The sequence below is a fragment of the Bombyx mandarina genome, chromosome 05 (genome assembly GCF_030267445.1).
Source record: "Bombyx mandarina strain Sakado chromosome 05, ASM3026744v2".
NCBI classification, from domain to species: domain Eukaryota; kingdom Metazoa; phylum Arthropoda; class Insecta; order Lepidoptera; family Bombycidae; genus Bombyx; species Bombyx mandarina.
Window position 1 is genome coordinate 5,135,955 of NC_143212.1, and position 22,045 is coordinate 5,157,999.

Consider the following 22,045-nt stretch of genomic DNA (forward strand, 5'->3'; position numbering starts at 1 on the left):
ATAACAATTAAAAAATTTGAATAAATTATGGTGTAATCTAAACACTTGAACGAAAAAAACCTCGGTGAAAAAAATATTTTATATCGATTTTTCAAAAATTTACACCATTGTTAATTAACTAACTTTTTTCCAGTCTCTGTTTTTATAAATTACGGTATAAAAGTTACAATAATTCATCTATAAATTTTTCCCTTCGTGGAGCTCTTATCATTTAAGTACTTAATAAAGTAACGCAAAAAATTTTTTTTAATCTTTATTATTTTGATAATTATAATTTTTTTTAATTACCAAAAAATTAAATTTCAAAAAAATGTTATGAAAAATAGTTTTTTTCTGTAATATCTTAATATTGCTGTTTTTGCATCTACCATAGGTATTAATTAACAATTAAAAAAAAAATTTACGCTATTTGTTAAGAAATTGTTTATAAACAAATAGACTATTTTGGGATTTTTTAAAAAAAAATTTTTACCGTCTTATTGTATAGGTGAAATAATGATTTAAAAAAAAAAATATTCTTAAATGTTTTAATTGTTTAAAATCGTTTTTTTCATATTTCAATTGTTTAAATAATTAGTTAAGAAATTATTTTTTTCTTAAAAATCATCATTGACTCTTTTCAGCAGATTAACAAAGAAATACATTTCAACAAATTATAAGCTATGAAATTAAAAAAAATATTAAAAAAATCTTAAATTTTTATAAACAAATGCTTATAACTGATAAACAATAGTTACAGGATCGATTTTGAATTTATTTTAAAGATAAATAAATCTATATCTATACTAATATTATAAAGAGGAAAGATTTGTTTGTTTGTTTGTTTCGAATAGGCTCCGAAACTACTGGACCGATTTGAAAAATTCTTTTTCCATTAGAAGCCGACATTGTCCCTGATGAACATAGGCTACTTTTTTTAAATTTTTATTTATTTTATTTTTTTGGTTTCATGTGTGTTTTAATGTTTCCGAAGCGAAGCGAGGGCGGGTCGCTAGTCCTTTATAAAAATGACTTGAGTGTCCTTTACCGTATCTCTTACCGACTTGTCGTTGCCGAGTGTTGTGGCATCGATGCTCGGCGACGACGAGTCGTGGAAGGCGATGCTCGACTTCTGCGAGTGCACCATCTCGCAGAAGGAGGCGGCGGGGCGCGTGAGAGACGCACAATCCCGCCGCCGTCGAGTGGGGGCCAGGGAGGCGGATTTCGCCCAAGCCCTGGCCCTCTAAGTGTTTCGGGTCCCCCTCACATGTCGGTCTGGGGACCTAAGGGGGGCCTAAGAAGACGACGTGCAAGCTGCTCTGCACGCGTTTTACGCAAGAGCATCCGGGTGATGGAAGGCCGGCTATCCTCGACCCACGCTGGTTCTGGCCCAGCGGGGTATTCCGTAGGGTGACCCAATCTAACCGGCGCCATCTAGGCGGGCTTCGGACAGTCTGCCGACCGAGAGGGCTGGTGGTCGTGGCGCCGACGACCGCCAGTCCGGCGTCCCGAGGGGGAGGGTGATGGGAGAGATGTGCTCCGCACTAAACGCTTCACTTTCCCCCCTTTGCCTTGTCATGAGTTCTGTCTCATGCGAGGTTTGGACGTTGGTTGTTGAGCGACAGGAGGTTTTAGTCAGTTCGACTCTGACATACCCCGCCCAGTATCCCCAGAAAAGGGCGGAAGTCCGGCGATTTCCTCCTGACCAAAAAAAAAAAAACCGTATCTCTTATAGTTTAAAAGTTATAACAATTTATCACTTGACAAATTATGTAACGGCTGTAATTTCATTATCATATAATATCTAAAATTGCTGTAAAAAATACATTTTTTTTTTCTGTATTTTGTTATGTATGGTTGTTTTTGTAATTTTTTGTAGTTTTCGAAAAAAAATATATCGATTAATATTAATTTTTTATAACAAATTGTTAAGTTAATAAACAATGAAATTATTTATAAAAAAATGTATTTCTTTGTTAATCCGCTGAAAAGAGTCAATGATGATTTTTAAGAAAAAAATAATTTCTTAACTAATTATTTAAACAATTGAAATATGAAAAAAAACGATTTTAAACAATTAAAACACTTATTTAAGAATTTTTTTTTTTAAAAATCATTATTTCACCTATACAATAAGACGGTAAAAATTTTTTTTTAAAAAATCCCAAAATAATCTATTTGTTTATAAACAATTTTTAACAAATAGCGTAATTTTTTTTTTTTAAATGTTAATTTATACCTATGGTAGATGCAAAAACAGCAATATTAAGATATTACGGAAAAAAACTATTTTTCATAACATTTTTTAGAAATTTAATTTTTTGTTAATTAAAAAAAATTATAATTATCAAAATAATAAATGTTGCGTCTATTTCTTAGATGTATCTTGAGGTGGCCAAGAAAATGAATAAATGCGTTCACTTCTTCAAATACTCATTATATTATTTTTAATTATTTTACAAATACAAAATTGAAATGCGCGTCCATCTTTTTTCTTCGTGTTATAATAATTTTAAATTTTGACAATTTGTGCCACTGTTGCGTTTCCTGTTTTGTGATTGGTTCGTACGATATGACGTCATCGTTGGCCAATCACAGCGTTGACGTGACGTTGATTCGTTAACATTCTCCCGGCCTTGGAAGCACCAGGTTCCAACAATTGGCGGTGATCATTCAGGAACCCAGCAGCTGCTATCGTGCGTAATCATTCTTCATGTAAGGGAAGCGGACAGATTTTGGAGAATGCCCGTCTCACAATCCCATCCGCTTTGCGAATATCAGCCACACGTGACAAGCTGTCTTTGCCTGGATATGTTTTGATAATTCGTCCCAAGCTCCATTTCAATGGCGGTAAGTTGTCATCTTTTATAAGAACCAACATGTTTTCCTTGAGTTCACCCTTATGTTGGTACCATTTGCTCCTGGTTTGCATCTCTGACACGTATTCTTTAGCCCAGCGGCTCCAGAAGTGCTGGCGGATCTGTTCAACTCTCTGGTATCTGGTAAGTCGACTAGCCGGAACATCGTGAAGGTCATCAGGTACAGGTGCAGTTAGCGGACGGCCAACCAAAAAATGAGCTGGGGTAAGTGGAAGAAAATCCTGTGGATCTGAGGACATAGGGTTTAAAGGTCGGGAGTTGAGGACAGCTTCAACCTGCGATAGTACTGTGCTCATTTCTTCAAATGTAAGGTGTGCGTTGCCAACCACACGCCGCAAATGATACTTACAGCTTTTAACACCAGCCTCCCACAAGCCCCCAAAATGACTAGCATAACACGGTATCAATCTAAAATTTATATTTTGAGAAATCGCGTATGCCTTAATGTCATCTGAACAACAATTTAAAAACTTTGCGAATTCATTCATTGCGCCTACAAAGTTGCGCCCTTTATCGGAGTATATTTCAATAGCTTTTCCTCGACGTGAAATGAACATCTTCAGTGCCAACAAACAAGCATCTGATGAAAGGTCGTTCACAAGCTCGAGATGTACGGCGCGTGAAGCAAAACATACAAATAAACATATATACGATTTTTGTAATCTTGCTCCCCTACCCCTACGATTTAAAATGAACACTGGTCCTGCATAATCCACTCCACAGCGTAAGAAGGGAAAACCTGGCTGCAGCCGTTCTCGAGGCAGATTCCCCATTATGGGATTAACAGTTACTGCACGCAATCGGGCACACTTCATACAACTATGTACCACCTTCTTGGCAAGATTACGACCTCCAATAGGCTACCATGACTCTCGTAACGTATACAAAAGAAGTTGCGGCGCAGCATGCATCATTCGAGTGTGTTCGTATTTAAACAATAAAACTGTAAAATTATGTAGTTCTATACAATGACATATGGGTTCAATACACATAGCATAGCGTGGTTTGTGTATGCTATTTAACAATGATAGGCAAGAAACAAATCGATCCCATACTTGCGCGACGTCACAAGGAACCGGTTCATCTCAAATAAGTTTCAACAGCCAACATTTTTGTAATAATATCTTAGCGATAGTAATAACTGGACTAATTAAACCTCAGGGGTTATAAATTTGTGATGCGCTAGATAAAATAATGCGTTTCGTAATAATGTTGTTGGCATCATACTTAATTTGCGTGTAAAACATTAATTCATCTAACTTATTATTCCATCCAATACCTAATGTTTTGTTTTGAACGTTATCTCTTGCTAGGCCAAGTTTTTTTTTTTTGTAACATTTTGCACATCGTCATTAGTAGCGCAGTCAAAGTTAAATATCCATTTACGTAAAATTAAACTAGCCAATTTTAAAACCTTATCAATGCCTTCGCAAATTTGATTTAATCTTGAAATACTATTTTCACTACAAATTAAGTCGTCCACGTAAAAATTATCATTAGGATTCTTTCACGTACGGAACCTCACACTCTTGCGCTATTTGTTTTAAACACACCGTGATGAGGTAAAAAATAATGTGGTGTTTGATAACTATGTACAAGACTCATGTGGCCTAAGTTAATGTATTCGTGTATAAAGTCGATCTACATTTGTTTGTAAGTAGGATTGCGTTGCAGCCTTTTTTCTAAGGCATAAAAACGACGGTCAGTTTGTGTGCGCGTGTCACCTAGTAACTTCGGAGAGTGTTTGAACGGAAATCAAACCTTAAGCCGCCCGTCGGCCATCCATGAGGCTGTTTTAATAAAGTGCTCCTCACAAGCGCGCTCCTCGTTACTTAACTTAGGAAAATTAATTGGTAATTCTTCGATTTCCCAAAAACTGCGTAATAATTGATCTAATGAGCATGTGTCACTGTCAACGGTTTGCGTAAAGTTGCAGCTAACATGTCTTTGTTTGCGTGTAATAGATTGAAATGAGCCCGAGATTATCCAACCAAGATGTGTATTTTGGAGATAGGGGCCATTTTTAAGTCGTATTTTACCTCCTCTAACTAATTCCCAAAACAAATCCTCGCCTATTAATAAGTCAATCGGCTGACTATCATAAAACGTCGGATCTGCAAGTACAATGTTATCCGGTATGGTAAACAAATTAACGTTATATGTCTTCATAGGTAAGTTTGATGTTATATGAGGTAGAATTAAACACTGAATGCGTGCAGCATAACTACCAGTGCGTGATTTGATTGATATTGAGATATCACAGGATTGAGAACACTGTGTTATTGTATTACCTACGCCGTGGATTTTTTGAGTGGACTGTATTATTGGTGGATATAATTTGTCACAAAGTGTTTGTGTGATGAATGAACGTTCGCTGCCACTATCGAGTAGAGCGCGCGCTTGATGGTAAACACCCGACTGGCTACGTATTTCTACAATAGCTGTGGACAGCAAAACTGGTTGCGCTGGATGCATGTTATCAATTGTGTCAGTAGTTTGCGCCTGAAAAGAGTGTGCGTTCGAGTTATCTTTCGTATTAGACGGGACGGCTGAATGTTCACAAGATGGCAACGTAACTTTAGGGAAACTATGATCATAATTTTTAATTACATCGCAAATTAATGAATTATGTTTTTTATCACATTTTCGACACGGCCCGAACACACAGGTGTCAACAGTATGTCCTGGACGCATGCAATTAGGGCACAACTTTTTAGTTGGGATAAATTTTAATCTATTTTGTACACTAAGGTCCAAAAACTTTTGACATGAATATAGCGGATGTAAATCATTACACATTATGCAGGGTCTGTAATTGCGTGCATTCTTTCCTTTTGATTTATTACTATTTGGTTTATTTGAAACTATATTGCAATGAAATTTATATGTTAACTGGTTACTGAATTGCTTTTTATTATTGTCTGTCGCGCTATATATGCCTGCTTTACTGTGTGATACTATAAGTGTTTCCAAAATATCCGCCCTAATTCTAAGAAACTGAAGTAAGTCATTTAGTTGAACTACAGTTTTGGTGTTATTGGTTGATGTAATTAAACTACACTTGTGCTGTTCCCATTCCCGTTCGGTAATGGAATCTAATTTTGTGACAATAATGTAAGTGATTAACGTATCCCAACACTCTGTAGGTTCCCCTAAAAGCTTTAAAGCGCGGAGGTTTTTTAAAATATTATCAATTAGTTTGCGTAATTGCACTGGTGATTCTTTGGTCAACGATTGCATGGTAAACATTGATTTGACATGGTTATGTACTAATAATTTCGTATTATCAAATCGATTTAACAATAGTTCCCAAGCAACTTTATAATTATTACAGAAAATTCTATGGAATCTATGACCGATTTAGCGTTACCGGACAAAGACGATTTTAAATAATGAAATTTTTGAATTTCTGTAATTGTTTCACTATTATGTATCAGTGACAAAAATGTATCGCGGAACTCTAACCAGTGCTCATATAAGCCGTCAAAGGTGGGGACAGATATAGTGGGTAATTTAATACTTTGAGAACTTGTAATCGGTGGTTCAGACATCATACCTTTTGACTTTTCATCAGCGGTGGTCAGACATTCAGCAAGGGCAAGAATATTATAATATTTTTGCTCGAAATCTTCACGCGATTCTGTTTTTCAATATCAATTTCAACACTAATGTCTTCTATTTGAGTCTGAACGAGGTTAAAATCATTCATTAAACTTTGCGATCCTGCCATCCGCAGTTTTAGCTCGGTACGTTGATGAATAGTCAATTCTACACCTTCGAATGAATTCACGTATTTTCCAAAGTTAGTCAAACGACATTTAATAGATGCGCGTTTTTTTGTAAGATCTTTCATCAATAATTCTACCTTATGATCTGATGTAGCCATTGTGGAAACAAGTAAATGGTGGTGTACTTACAGTTTTTAAATAATAAAACAAAACAGCTGCTCAATATTAGCGAAAGTAGGTACGTTCTCAAAATGCAAAGCAAAAAAGGTTTGAAAAAAGCACAGTACTATATACGCGAAGGGAAAAGGTTTAGCATATTTTGATTAGCACGCCTTGCCAAAGCACTGTAATCTTGCGAAGCTGGTGAGATTTTCCGAATTTTCCTTTTCAATGGCCGATGCGTCTCTCAAGTAAGCGTCTGGTTCAACTTAATTGATGATCCGGTGCTGAAGGTCCAATAGAAATGTTGCGTCTATTTCTTAGATGTATCTTGAGGTGGCCAAGAAAATGAATAAATGCGTTCACTTCTTCAAATACTCATTATATTATTTTTAATTATTTTACAATTACAAAATTGAAATGCGCGTCCATCTTTTTTCTTCGTGTTATAATAATTTTAAATTTTGACAATTGGTGCCACTGTTGCGTTTCCTGTTTTGTGATTGGTTCGTGCGATATGACGTCATCGTTGGCCAATCACAGCCATCAATGTATCACGTGACGTTGATTCGTTAACAATAAAGATAAAAAAATTTTTTTTGCATTACTTTATTAAGTACTTAAATGATAAGAGCTCCACGAAGGGAAAAATTTATAGATGAATTATTGAAACTTTTATACCGTAATTTATAAAAACAGAGATTGGAAAGAAGTTAGTTAATTAACAATGGTGTAAATTTTTGAAAAATCGATATAAAAATTTTTTTTCACCGAGGTTTTTTTCGTTCAAGTGTTTAGATTACACCATAATTTATTCAAATTTTTAAATTGTTATTTAATACTATAAAAAAAATATTTTAGGTGATATACCGGCTTTTTAGACGGCGCGCCTATGCCGTAACGACCTCGCGGAGCGCTATTTTCAGCGTTAATTTTTTTTTATAAATAATAGAGATAGAATTCCGGGAGTTGGGACTTTTTTATTGGAAATTTCCTCCTCTTTCAGGATCTTTTTTCAAAATTCCTTAAATATCATTATTTTAGAAATTATTAAGGAAAAACAAATTCCTTTTTTTTTAAATCTTATTTTGTTTATAACAATCACAATTTTTTATGTGCTAATAAGCCCTTAAAAAACATTTTTGTAGACATCATTCCGCATCCAATGAGCTATCGTACATATTTTTAGGAGCTTTATGTCTATTTAACACGTTTTTGAACTTGTTGACTAGACTACTTCACCAACTCCTTAAAACACTCAACAAACACTTTAAAACTCTCAATTAGCTAGTTACGCATCGCTTTAGGTGATCCGTTCGCTGTTTTGCTTCGAGTAGTTCCGATTACTGATTGATTGCGCGCCATCAGAGCGCTAGAATTGTGGAGAATATTCCACACTTCTCTAGTCGTAGTTCCCGCTATCTGACAATAGATGGCATTGTAATTCTGGAGCATTCTGGATCCTTAGATGTTCGTTCGACTATTCGGCGATAGATGGCGTTACTCTTACCGGCGTAACACTGCCCCTCCTAAAACATGCTATTCCCTTCGATCAATAATAGTACTAGATTCCCGATAAGCGCTTCAAAAACGGCCCGAAAAATAAGACCACGAATAAATTTGTGGTCTTATTTCAAATTAGTATGGTCCAATCATAGCCAACACTAAGACGTCAAAACACTGCACTGCCCGTTCAAAAACTAAGTAAAAAACCACCGTAACACCAAGGTTTTGGAAGGAATATCTTTTTTTGGTAAGTTTATATTATTAAGTGTTTTTCATAAAATAATAAACAGAATTATATAGTAAATGGAGCATGGTTAGACCCGTAATATTTCGCCAATCGATCTACGTGTACAATTTTAGGCACACCTCGCAGATTTTTCTGAATTCGATACGTGACGTCATTAATTTTGGTCACAATCTATACGGTCCAATCCCATTTTGCCTGTAACCTAGAAGACTTCCCTTTGCTTCAAACTGGGTTGTGAAGCCACACTAGGGTACCCTCCGCGAATCCCTTATGATTTGCTTTCTTGTCGTAGCGGGTCTTCATCCTCGAAGAGGCTTGTTGGCCTGACTGTCTGACATGTTCATGCACTTCATTCATCTTGCTGCGCAGATCGAATGAATGATGCGAATGCGTACTCTGTCACACTACGAGGAGCGTCAGGTGAAATAATCCATCACCACCATGAAGTACTTGTTTCCACTGTCACTTTCCGGAAACGGGCCGGCGACGTCCAATGGGATTCTTTCCCACGGTGCTCCAACGTTGTACAATTTCAGCGCACCTTTGCTACACGTTTTAGGACCTTTAACTGCAGCACAACTGGTACATTTATGACACCAGTCCTCAACATCATCTTGGCAATGGATCCTGTAAAATTGCTCTCGCAATTACAAAAGCGTCCTTTTTACCCCCAAATGCCCAACCGAGAACCCTGTGTGGTATAGCTGTAGGACATCTGGTACCTTCGACTTTGGGACTATCATTGGCAAATGACATTTGTCTCCCCGAGCATTTTCCCATCTCAGACACAAAACTTCTTATTGGATGACCATGCTGTCCCACTGTGCCTAGTAGCTTTTTGTAGTTGAGCTCATAACCGCTACATCACTCCACTCCGGCTTAAGTGCACTACTTTTAAGTCACTCGAGGATTGGTTTGATTTCCGCATTATTTTCCTGAGGTTCCTGCAAGGCTCCCTTCCATTCATCGCTAAGATCCATCTTAAGGGCCTCGTGATGACCCAATCGCACCGCAGCTCTGACTGGAGTCTCGGATACCGTCGATGAATGCTTGCACCAGGTTACCATCAATAAGGGCAGGTGAAGAGCGGTTCGCCTTGCCGACTAACTTCTCAACCTCGAGAGCCCACTGTGGGAGGTTCTCGTTACCGCGCTGCACTCGTTCCTTGAACTGGGCACGAAACACGTGTTTCAGATGCGCGTCTCTATATCTGGACTCCGACGCTTCCACGAGCTGCTCATAGGTTGCACCCTTTCCTAAGGTTTCCAGGATGGTCAAAGCTTGTTCACGGAGTCCCAAAGTAAGCGCCGTCATAACATTTGACTTGCTCCAGCCGTTTGCTTTCATAGCCGCCCCAAATTAGATCATATAGGTCGGCAACGAGGTTGTTCCATGAAATGGCGGAACTTTGGAAGGAACAGCAGTAACTGAAGCTGAAGTCTTCCAGGGTCTTCCTCACATCAGCTACCTGAACAGCAGTTTTGGTAATCCGGCTCTCATGCTGAGAAATACGGTCCACGTGCTGTTGGACTTAATCCTTCATCTCCGTCAAGTCTTTGCCAAATATTTAATTCTTAATTCTTGCCTTAACGCCTGCTCTTCCTGGCAACGAGTCTACTCTTGCAGAAACGCCATTACGTGTTTTTAGACATCTCCAACGCTTTCAACATCCTACCCTGGAGCTGTATTCGGGAGGCTCTGATATACCATCGCGTGCCTCCCTAACTCCGCCGTACGGTAGGGGCTTATCTGGAACCGGTCTTAGGTACCTCGGCCTTGAACTGAATGGTCGTTGGAGCTTCCGCGCTCACTTTAAGAACTTGAGCCCTCGGCTGATGGCGACGGCCGGCTCTTTGAGCCGGCTTCTTCCAAACGTCGGGGGTCCCGATCAGTTGGCGCGCCGCCTCTACATGGGGGTGGTGCGGTCGATGGCCCTCTACGGCGCGCCCGTATGGTGCCAGGCCCTGACCCGCTAGAACGTCGCCGCGCTGCGACGTCCGCAGCGCGCGATCGTGGTCAGGGCCATACGAGGATACCGCACCGTCTCCTTCGAGGCGGCGTGCTTGCTCGCCGGGGTGCCACCCTGGGACCTGGAGGCGGAGGCGCTCGCTGCTGATTACAGGTGGCGTAGCAACCTCCGCTCTAGGGGGGGAGGGCGCCCTGGCGAAGGTGTAGTGCGAGCGCGGAGGTTCCAATGTCGGCGGTCCGTGCTGGAGGAGTGGTCTCGTCGTTTGTCGTTTGTTGGTTTAGGTTAGGCTTAGGTTAGGTTTAGGTTAGGTTTAGGTTAGGTTAAGGGTTAGGTTAGGTTAGGTTTTTTTTTTTTTTTTTTTTTTTTTTTGTTTTTACTCGTGTTTCCCCTGACTTTGTCAGAGCGCTTATTTAGGTTTATTTAGATTTGTTTCAGTATTTATTAAGTTTACTTAGTTTTTTGATTTTTAAATTTTTTCTTCCCAAAATTATTAACGAATTTTACGAACGAAATTTATTAACGAAATTTACAGTTACTTAATTTTGTAATACAACAGTTCCCCATGCTTACCAGGCCATATTATTCCTAATAAGGTGGAAGCATGGGTCAGTCTTCTTTATTCCGTTTTATTGTTCGTTCTGCTATTTTTGTTGCGTACTCCAGTAGGATGCCCCTTTCCTTTTTACTACGCATGATGTGGCTGATGCTGTTTAGGCTCAGCCCCATCTTTAACTCCTGCTCTAACGTCCACCTCTCAGCCGCAAAAACACCGCATTCCAGGAGAATGTGAGGGACAGACTCAATTGCGCCGGGCTCGCAGATGCACGATGGGTCCCGCTTACACTTGAATCGGTGCAAGTATTCGGAGAACCCACCGTGCCCTGTCAGCACTTGTGTTAGCACCCCCCGTGGTTCTATTTTGCGCACGATCCGGTATGCATCTCCAGCGTCTGGGAAAACATTTTTGTGACCCCCGCGGTTTCTCCGTTTCTATATCTCCGGTTCCACTCACCCAGCGACTCCAGACGGATCTGTCGCCTGACGTATGAAACCGGACAGAGGTCATAGTCCGGCTTTGCTTTCCTTTTTAGAGCCGCTTCTTTGGCCAGGTGATCGGCGCGCTCATTACCTTCTAGTCCAGCGTGTGCCTTTATCCAGAACAAGGATATATCTTTGCCCTGGGATAAAGCCACGTCGAGGTTCCCTCTAGCTTCCACTGCTAAGGCGTGGAGGGCACTTTGGTTCGTGACTGTCTGTAGTGCGGCCTTTGAGTCACTGTAAATGCCAAAAGTTCCCTCCCTGCGCCGCAGTATCTGCCTGGTGGCTACGCATATTGCCAGGAGTTCCGCCTGGTAGACAGTACAGCAAGACGGCAGACTAAGTTTCGAGGACTTGATCTCAGCCTCCCTATCCCAAAGGGAGAGTGCCGCTCCGACTTTGCCCTCGATTCTGCTGCCGTCTGTGAAGAATCGTACATCTTGGCTGTTGTGGGTTTCCACATGTGACTGGTCCACCAAGCTCACGAACTCCATGGTCATATGTTTCGCCGGGTGCGGCGTATCTGCGAACGCCACCACCCGTTTCACCTCACGGCCGGCCAGCGATGTCACCCCCTTCTTCATCTCGTACAGTGCGGCTGCTTCCTGTATCCGGAGATCGAGTGGGAGTATCCCCGCCAGCACAAGTGCCGAATGCAGCGAAACGGTGCGGTAGGACCCGCATAGCTTTTGAGCGAACCCTCGCTGGACCGAGTTCAAGTGCTTCTGCACTCCGACCTTCCCAGCCGCCGGCGCCCAGGCGCTGGCTGCATACAAAATCACCGGCTCCACCACCGCCGTGTAAATACTGCGGATCACCTCGGGGTGTAGGCCCCAGCTCACTCTTGCCGCTCTAGACAATTGTTTGTAGATGTTTATGGCCTTCTTACAAACATTCGCGACGTGGGTGTTAAAAGTGAGCTTGTGGTCCACAGTAAGCCCCAGTATTTTTATTTCCTCAGACATGCCAATGGCGACCCCGCCCATGCTCAGGAGTGGGACATCGTACTTTAGCTTCCTCGTTACAACCATAGCACGTGTTTTGTGTGGTGCAAATTTCAGCTTATTTCGGATGCCCCACATCCGAACACATTCGAGGGCAGCATTGGCATGTCTCTGGACCTCTAGTGCTGTCTCCCCGCTGAAGATGAGGACGACGTCGTCGGCGAATGCCTGACAGTAGTCGCCTCGCTGTTCTAGGCCTTTCAACAGAGGGTCCAGCACCAGGTTCCACAGGATCGGGCCTCCGATCGATCCTTGCACACACCCCTTATTAGTGTCTCGTCGGCACTCCGCCCCAGCGTACCTGACCCGGACACTCCTATCGTTGAGGTAGCTGTCCATCATCCGTCTAATATTCACCGGGCACTTTTCCTCAGCCAGTCTGGTTCTGATGACCGGCCACCATGCGCTATCGAAGGCTCCCTCTATATCAAGTGAAACAACAGTGATCAGTTTCTTTTCATTGAGTTTTCCCTTGATATGCTGTATCATGGTGTAGAGGGAGTCTTCGGTGCTTTTTTGTGGCATGAATCCAAACTGGCGAGTACTCAACCGCGGGATCAGATGCCACTTTAGACGAGCTACCATCAATTTTTCCAGGATTTTGCCCAGGACTGGTAAGAGGCCGATAGGTCTGTAGGACTTTGGGGTGGTGTAGGTGTCCTTTCCGGGTTTCCGGAGGACTACCACAGTTGCCTCCTTCCACACCCTAGGGAAGTATCCTTGCTCAAGGCATTTATTCGCCAGCGCAAGGAAGACCCCCGGATCGCGGAAGATGGCTTGGGCGCAGATATCGGCTGTGAGACCGTCCGCCCCAGGTGCCTTCTTCGGGTTGAAGCTTTCCACCGCCGTTTTCAGTTCATGTAGCGTGAACGGTGGGTCATGATGTTCATCATGCGACCACTCGTTCGCATAATTAGCTGCTTCACGGGTACGACGGTGGTCCTCGGTTTCGCCCTCCTCCAGGTCCTTGGGGTAGAAGGTCTCCGCCAGCATCCGCACGGAGTCGTTTGGCCCCAGTGGCAATCCATCCTTGATCAGAGGCACGTCCTCGCATCTTTTGGCGGTCCTGCCGATGATCCTGTAGATGCCCTCCCATACTCCCTCCCTGTCCTGCTTCTCGCAGAACCCCTTCCAACTCTGCACCTGTGCCCTTTTCGCCTCAAACTCATAATTTTCTTTTACTTGCAGGTACTCCTCGACGACTTTCTGTCTACGAACTGGTGCAGCGCTCCGTATGCGGCGTCTCTTCGTGTTGACCTCCTTCTTCAGATCAGCGAGCTCTGTTGTCCACCACGGTATGGTAAATCGGTTTGTATTTTTTATTTTGGGTATATTTTCCTGACTGCTTGTAATTATGGCATTGTTAAAATTTTGAATAAAAGTTTCTAGTTCTGATTTATGGTTGATTTTGTTAATTTCTAGGCTGTTTATATGACTGATAACTTTTAATTGGGCCAATTTCTCATGAAATTGACTCCAATTAGCTTTTTTGGTATTGAATACTCTGGTTGTTCTTCTAATGCTAGTGCCTTTAGACTTTTCCAAGTTAATTTCGAAAACAATACCGTTGTGGTCCGAGCTCGTGATGCCGCTCTCGACTCTCCAGTCCTCAACTAGACCAAGTAGTCCCTCCGAGCAGGCTGTGAGGTCAACAAAGCTGGTGTACTGCTTGCCTCCTCTGATGGTATCGAAGGTCGGAGTGTTGCCGACGTTGAGCACCTGCAAGCCCATCTCCTCGAAACTGCCAGAGACTTCTTCGCCCCTGCCGTCAGTGGTTGAGCCCCCCCACCAGGTGCTCTTTGCGTTGGCGTCGCCGCCGACTAATATGTTCAACTGACCCATGTCCTTCTGAATCAGTTTCAAGTGCTCCAGGTATGACTCTATGGGCTGGTCCGGTTCACAGTAGAAGGAGACCACTGCGATCTCCCAGGCGCGGGTACGAATCTTTACCACCGTGATGTTATTGTTGGTAAGCTTCGGACACTCCGTCACGTCTAGTTCGTGGTCGAAGACGGCTATCGCCGCCTTCACCGTTCCATCTCCTTGATCCGCGCACTGGAAGATTCTCACTCCCCGGTAGTCTCGCATCCTTCGGATCCCGCCCACATACGGCTCCTGGAGCAACGCCAAGGCAACTTTCCTTTCGCTTGCCGCTATTAGAAGTTCTTGAGTTGCTAGGTTTTTTCTCTGAAGGTTTGTTTGGATGACTGAGTACTTTGGGTCAGATCTGGGGCGACTTCCTCGATTGCTATTTCCGGGTGCTGTTCGCTCAACCTGGTTAGGTTAGGTTAGGTTAGGTTAGGTTAGGTTAGGTTAGGTTAGGTTAGGTTAGGTTAGGTTAGGTTAGGTTAGGTTAGGTTAGGTTTTTTTTTTTTTTTTTTTTTTTTTTTTTTTTTTTTTTTTTTTTTTTTTTTTTTTTTTTTTTTTTTTTTTTTAATACTCCTAATCCGCCAACATGTTATGTCTTGGCGCTAACTAAATACCTAATTCTCACCCATACTAGTTCTCGCACGTCATGCCTCTCGTACTTTCATTCCGCATACTTTATCTTTCTAGTTTCCATCTATCAGTCATTCGTGTGGGTAGGACTCCCACATTTCTGTATTCTACTTAGTATATATATTAATTTAAAATTATGTACTTTTATTCCGGGGAAATAAATGTGGACACTTCTAGATCTTATTTTACAAATTTTCTTAGTCTAATACATGTTATATATCAAAATTTTCTTAACTAATTACTTTCTAATACATATAATTACAACTATTCCTAACATACTGCTTATACATTTTAAAAACTTAACAAATACGTACAATAATATGTTTTCATTCTTATATCCTATATGATATAAATGGAACATACATTTTTAGCTAGTTTTATTATTATTTATAACTCTTTTAGCTACACTCACGCAATACGCTAGGAACATATCTCTACTTTTCGTTATCATTATCTCCGCAATGCTTTCTATTGTTAATTTTATTTTTAACTCTTGTTCCAAGTTAAACCTTTCCAAGGCGTATGCAGGACAGTCCAAAAGCACATGCGGGACTGATTCGCTAATTGCAGTATCGCAGACGCACGATGGGCTCTCCTTACACCTGAACCGATTCAAGTATTCGGAGAATCCACCGTGCCCTGTTAAAACTTGTGTAAGCACGCCTGTTGGCCTTACCCTTCGAACGATACGGTAGGCTGCTATGGCGTCTGGAAGAAACATTTTCGTCACGGAGGCTGCCTCGCCCGACACATATCTCCGATTCCATTCATCAAGCGATCTCATTCGGATCTGCCGTCTGATGAATGAAATCGGACACAGGTCATAGTCCGGCTTCCTCCGCGACGCCAATGCTGCCCCCTTTGCCAGTTCGTCCGCGCGCTCATTCCCCGGTAGGCCCGCATGGGCTTTAACCCAAAACAAAGATACAACTTTGCCTTGAGCCGAAGCCGCTGCCAAATTGGCACGGGTGCGCACCACCAGAGGGTGGAGCGAGCGCCCGCCTGCAAGCGACTGCAATGCGGACATTGAGTCGCTATACAGGCCGAAGCTCGACTCCCGGCACCTGAGGATCTCGTCCGTCGCCTTGCAAATCGCCAGTAATTCCGCCTGGTAGACCGTGCAGTACGCGGCGAGGCTAAGTTTGAGGTTCCGGACTTCGCCTTCATTATCCCATACGGATAATGCGGCTCCGACCTTCCCCTCAATCTTGCTGCCGTCAGTGAAAATCCGCACTGTCTGCACGTTGTAGCTTTCAACAAGCTCCTCGTCCGCCAGGCACACTAATTCCAAAGCTATTTGCTTGGCGGGGTGAGAAGTTTCTGCAAATCTCACCGGACGCTCAATCTCCCGGTCTCCTGGTATTAGCTGGGATGACCCTCTCCTCGCCTCATACATGGCAGCTGCTTCTTGTATGCGGAGGTCTAGAGGCAGTATACCAGCCAGTACCAGTGCCGAGTTCAGAGAGACCGTGCGGTAAGACTTACAGAGCTTCTGGACGAATCCTCGTTGGACAGAACCCAGCTTCCTCCGTATGCCCAGCTTTATCGTAGCGGGCGCCCAGGCTCCGGCCGCGTACATGATAATTGGTTCTATGGTGGCAGTGTATATTGTGTGGATTATGTCTGTGTTAAGGCCCCAGGTCACCTTGGCTGCTCGTGACAGCTGCTTGTATATATCCGCAGCCTTTTTGCAGACGTTTTTTACATGTTCGTTGAACGTCAATTTGTCATCTATTGTAAGGCCTAGTAATTTTACGCTGCGAACCATAGTGATGGGAACACCCGCCATGCTCAAGGCTGGTGTGTCATATTTCAGCTTGTTGGTACAAAGCATCGCACTGGTCTTGTGTGGAGCAAACTTCAGTTTATTTTGGACACCCCAGCCATGCACACAGTCAAGCGTTGCATTTGTCGCTCTGGATACCTCGTCAGCTGTGTCTCCATCCACCACCAGCACAATATCATCTGCAAACGCCTGTGCAAATCTCCCCTTCCTTTCCAAGTCCTGCAAGAGTGGATCCAGCAACAGGTTCCAAAGTATAGGACCACCAATTGACCCTTGGACACAGCCTTTGTTTGTCTCTCTTGTGCATTCTTCCCCAGCGTACCTTACTCTCACTTTACGGCAGTCGAGATAGCTATCAAGTAGCCTCCTAGTGTTCGCCGGGCACCTTTCCTCAGCTAGCCTGACTTTGATTGCTGGCCACCATGCGCTGTCGAAGGCTCCCTCTATATCCAACGACACCAGGACAATTAGCTTCTTCAGCCTCAACTTGTCTTGTACGTGTTTTATTAGAGTATAGAGGGCGTCCTCGGTGCTCTTCTGGGGCATAAAGCCAAACTGGCGAGTACTAAGCCGCGGCACAATTTGCCATTTGATCCTTGCTACTACCATCCTCTCCAGGACCTTCCCCAAGACCGGCAAAAGTCCTATCGGTCGATACGACTTGGGGCTCGTGTAATCTTCTTTGCCTGGTTTTCGGAGGACCACCACCGTTGCCTCTTTCCAGATGTTCGGGAAATGTGCCAATTCTAGGCACTTATTGTATAGGGCAAGGAATGCGTCCAGGTCCTGGCAGATTGCTCGACTGCATACGTCCGACGTAAATCCATCCGCTCCAGGGGCTTTCTTTGGATTAAAACCTTCCATGGCAGTCTTCAGCTCCAACGATGTAAATGGCGGGTCATGAACTTCATCATGCTGCCACTCATTTACTCGGCTGGCCGCTTCTCTAATACGCCTGTGGTCTGCGTTGTCCTCTTCTGCTGTGTCCCTTGGATAGAATGTGTCGGCGAGCAAAGCGGCTGATTCCTTCGGGTTCAGGAATGCACCATCGCTACTTAGGGTCAAATCCTCTTGTCGTACTTCGGTCCTTCTAATGACTCTGTATACCCCCTCCCATAATCCTTCCTTATCTTGCTTCTGGCAGAATTCCTTCCAACTGGCAGTTTTGGCTTTCTTGGCTTGACACTCGTATTCTTCCTTTGCTTTCAGGTACTCATCAACGACCTTCGCTCTCCGAATTGGTGCGGCGTTACGGATCCGGTTTTTCTTTCGAGAAACCTCCTTCTTCTTCACAGAGAGCTCCGTGGACCACCATGAAATGGTAAGTTTCACTTTACTATTTACCTTAGGGATTGCACTTTCGCATGCTTTTTCTATTGTGTTGTGATATTTTTTAACGACTTCTTCTAATTTATGTTTATTATTTATCTGTTTTATGTTATTTATGTCTAAATTATTTTCAATTTTTAATTCACTTAATTTATTACTAAATATATCCCACTTTGCTTTCCTAGTGTTGTATTTGCGTGTTGTCCTAATTATGCTAATCCCTTTATCCTTTTTAATATTTATGTTAAATAATATAGTATTGTGATCCGAGCTCGTTGCCCCTGTGTCGACTCGCCACTGATTCACTAGGTCTAGTAGACCGAGCGAACAGGCCGTGACGTCTACATGGCTCTTGAGTTCCATGCCGCCCCTTACGGTATCGAATGTTGGTGTATCGCCAGTGTTCAGTACCTGAAGCTCGAGTTCCTCCAGGGTCCCGGACATTTCTTCTCCCCTGAGGTCCTCTACGGTGCTACCCCACCAGGTACTCTTAGCGTTCGCGTCTCCTCCTATAAGCAGTTTTCCGGTACCCAATGCCAACGTTATTTTGGACAGTTGGTCCAGGTAGGGCCCTATCGGTTGGTCTGGCTCAAAGTAGTATGAGACTACTGCGATTTCCCAGGCTTTTGTCCGGATCCCCACCACAACGATGTTATTTGTGGTGAGTTCTGGGTAGGGGATGACATCAAGGTCACCATCAAAGACGACTATTGCCGCCTTTACCCTCCCGCTTCCTTCGATCTCGCACTGGTAGACTCTCGCACCACGGTAGCTTCTCATACTTCTAGCCCCCCCCACATACGGCTCCTGGACCAGTGCCCATGCGATTGCTCGCTCACTGGCCTCTAAAAAGAGTTCGGTGGTCGCCAGTTCCTTCCTTTGTAGGTTGGCTTGGGCTACTGCATATCTTCTGGTTGGGGTGCCTGCCATGTTGCCAGTCTTGCCCTTAGCAGTACGCTATTTTGGCTCTTGCTATCGCCTCCCACCTCCGTCGAACTGGGCAGTCTTGGCTAAAAGCACTGTGGTCAGCTTTTTCCATTTTGGCGTGCACACAATTACAACAGGAGGGGTTTTCGCCCGCGAGCCAGTCTGCGCACTCTGCCCGCATGTGAGGTCCCCCACAGTGACTGCACTTCTCAATTTGCTCGCTGCAGAAACGTTTTCCGTGGCCATACCCCAGGCAAAGAGAGCACTGGACCAATGGTGATTGATCCTCCGCCCTCACCCTCTGGAGATCTATTTGCACCGTTTCTGCATCGATCAATCGCCGCCAGATCTTAGGAGAGACTCTCATAACTATATGGTGCGTATGCGGGTTTCTGGTCCGCCTCTTGTAGAGGATCTGCATTCTGTGCTCTTTCTCGCCAAGGTCTTTAAGAATGTTCTTGTTCTGGTTTCTCAGGGCATTAAGAACATCCTCATCAGTATTAAACTGGAAGACGTTCCTGAGAATTACTAGCGGGTCCTTGTTCTTGACCTCCTGAACGTTCAGGTGGTCTTCTGCCCTCTTGAGCTTTTCCATTATAATTTTCCTTTCTCTCTCTGTTTTACATCCGACTATGATCTTCCTGTCTTTTGCCTTTCTTATCCTCTCTATTTCAACTCCTCCTTCCTTGGCGTTTATCACTTTTCTTATTCTGCTTAGCACTTCTTCACCAGTTTCTGTCTCATTCTTTGCGGTAACCACTACTGAATGCAGCGCCGTCCGCTCCAAAGGCTGTCTCTTCGCAGCCGTCGCCGCAACGCCAGCGTAGGTTAATCGCTCTTGAGTCTCATTGTTCCTTTCTATCACTTCTTTTAGTCTCTCCATTTTTTCATTGCTTTCCTCTATGAGTTGGGCATGTTTTTCCATCTTATCCAATAGCATGGATTCCTTTTTTCCTCTGTCCTCCTTTTCTTTTTCCTCCTCTGATTCTCTAATCACTTCCTTCTTTCCTTTTCCTTTTACACCTTCAGCCTCTTTCACAAGCTGGAAGAGTCTGTCGATCGCAATAGTAACCTCGGCCTTTATTTCTGTCTTGAGATTTCTAGCATTCCCAAGATTAATTTTTGCCTTCGTGACGCACGCCCTTGCCTCCGCCAGCCTATCTACGTATTTGGCTCTCCCCGACTGTGAGCTCTCTACGACTTCCAATGAGCCTTTTTGAGCTCCCTCTTTTAAGTCATAGGAGAGCCCCGCCTTTGACTTTGGCTTGCTTGTCGTGGACGCTGTGTTCTTTCTAGGCGAGCTCATCCCCTTTCCCCTTGCTTCAGGAGATTGGGATGCCGGGACAACTCCAGGTTTTCCGGTCTCCCACTCTCCTATGCTTCGCCTAACTTTCGATGTAGTTGTTTCTGCAGAGATTTCTGTCTCTGAAGGTCCTGCCCCTTGCGCCTGGGAAGGGGACCTTCGGTCAAGGTCAATGGTGAGATTGAGCGTTTTGATAGGTGTACGCTGCATTGTTTAGTTTAAGAGGAGACGACTAGTAATAATGTAGTGACAGGTATAAATAAATATGAAATATTAGTAAAAGAGGTTTGTATAAGTTTTAAAATAATTTGTCTTAATTGTACAGCTAATTTGTTTTTTCTCTCTTTCAGGTGGTGTTTTAACGGCAAGTACGGCGCAAGATAATTTTGAAAAAAATTTTTATTATTGTGTAAGTAACTGTTTCTTTTCTGTTTCAGATGGTGTTCGCCGATGGTGCGCTTAGGATTTACTTCACCGTTAACTCAGGTAAGTGTGAAAAAGAGAAACCGTTAATGACTCTACCTAGAGTCCGTCCCAGCCTAGTGGCAAAGCTGCTAATTGAAAATCTACGTCAGATTTAGCTTTGACAGAGAAAGTCACGAGAATATACAGTATACAAAATGTTTGCTCTATGTAGAGTCAATCTTGGTCAATAAACCATAATACTCAGTTTCTTATTTCTAACACAAAAATACGCGTCCAAATTGGAGCTAACGTTATAAATAAACTTAAAACAAATAGGGGCTCTACTTAGAGTCCGTCACAAAGTATTGGCAGAAATGCCAGCTGCCAACAGAAGCTACGTCAATCACAGATTTGGTTCTGAATGACAGTCACAAAGTGTGCGGCACCCTAAACTCTACCCAATAGTCAACATGGGTCAATTTGTAGGTAGGTAGGTAGAGATTTTTAGGTACAATAATATAGTGAAAACCCCGTCTCAATCGGCACACGGGTTAAAAAGTTATAGCCTGTTTTAGGTTTCCAATATGGCGGCCAAAATGGCCCCTAATTTCTTAAAATCGTCAAATGTAGGCCAAAATAAGTCGTGTTTGGGCTCTATGGATAGGGCTTTTTACATAGAGTAAGATTATTTCCACAACACAGTCAGTAAAGGACTCCTCGATTTTAAATTTGTAAAAAATAAAAAATAAATTCTTAAATTAGGCACAAAAATACAAAAAATGGCCAAAAATTCTAAATAAAAACTAACAATACTAAAGCTTTCTTACTCTACCTAATTATATTTAAATTTCTTCAAAAAAGTCTTCAAGGGGGTTGTTTCGCCGGGGGTGAATTTTTCAAAAATCAATATCTCTATATTTTGTCGATCGAAAAATCTGAATTTTTGTAGAGAGCTTTAACTACACTAGTTCTTTTCAGATTAGTAGTAAAAACTATGTGTCATCGATCGCTTTCTCGAGATATTTTTATTTAAAGTTTTCGAAAATTTTAAACGGCGATAACTCTATGAAAACTTAACTTTTTTCCCCTCCGCAAACGGTTAAATCTTCTATTTGTTGTTCTCCATCAGAGTAGATCATCAAAACTAGCCGTAGTGTCCTGGATCGCTGACCACGTGCCACGTGGTTTCTTGTTTTTTTTGCGTTTTTCTCGGCCGTCTTTGGCCGAAAAATTCCAAAAAGGGTACCAACGTGTAGGGTCCAATGAGGTGCACAAACAAGTAATTTA

At 42.9% G+C, this 22,045-nt stretch overlaps 2 protein-coding genes across 2 annotated transcripts; both read right to left on the minus strand.

The window, feature by feature from the left end:
- Positions 1-2,683: 2,683 nt before the first annotated feature.
- On the minus strand, positions 2,684-8,855 carry LOC114248772 (uncharacterized). The gene is made up of 2 exons (XM_089727487.1): positions 8,753-8,855; positions 2,684-3,309 (listed from the first exon to the last, which is right to left on the minus strand). The coding sequence occupies exons 1-2, from the start codon at positions 8,853-8,855 to the stop codon at positions 2,684-2,686; spliced, it is 729 nt and encodes a 242-aa protein (XP_089583613.1).
- A 2,218-nt stretch (positions 8,856-11,073) lies between these two features.
- On the minus strand, positions 11,074-19,053 carry LOC149502915 (uncharacterized). The gene is made up of 4 exons (XM_089727488.1): positions 18,430-19,053; positions 15,421-18,222; positions 11,480-14,696; positions 11,074-11,417 (listed from the first exon to the last, which is right to left on the minus strand). Exons 1-4 carry the CDS (start codon positions 19,051-19,053, stop codon positions 11,074-11,076), a joined length of 6,987 nt encoding a protein of 2,328 aa, XP_089583614.1.
- Between the last annotated feature and the right edge of the window lie 2,992 nt (positions 19,054-22,045).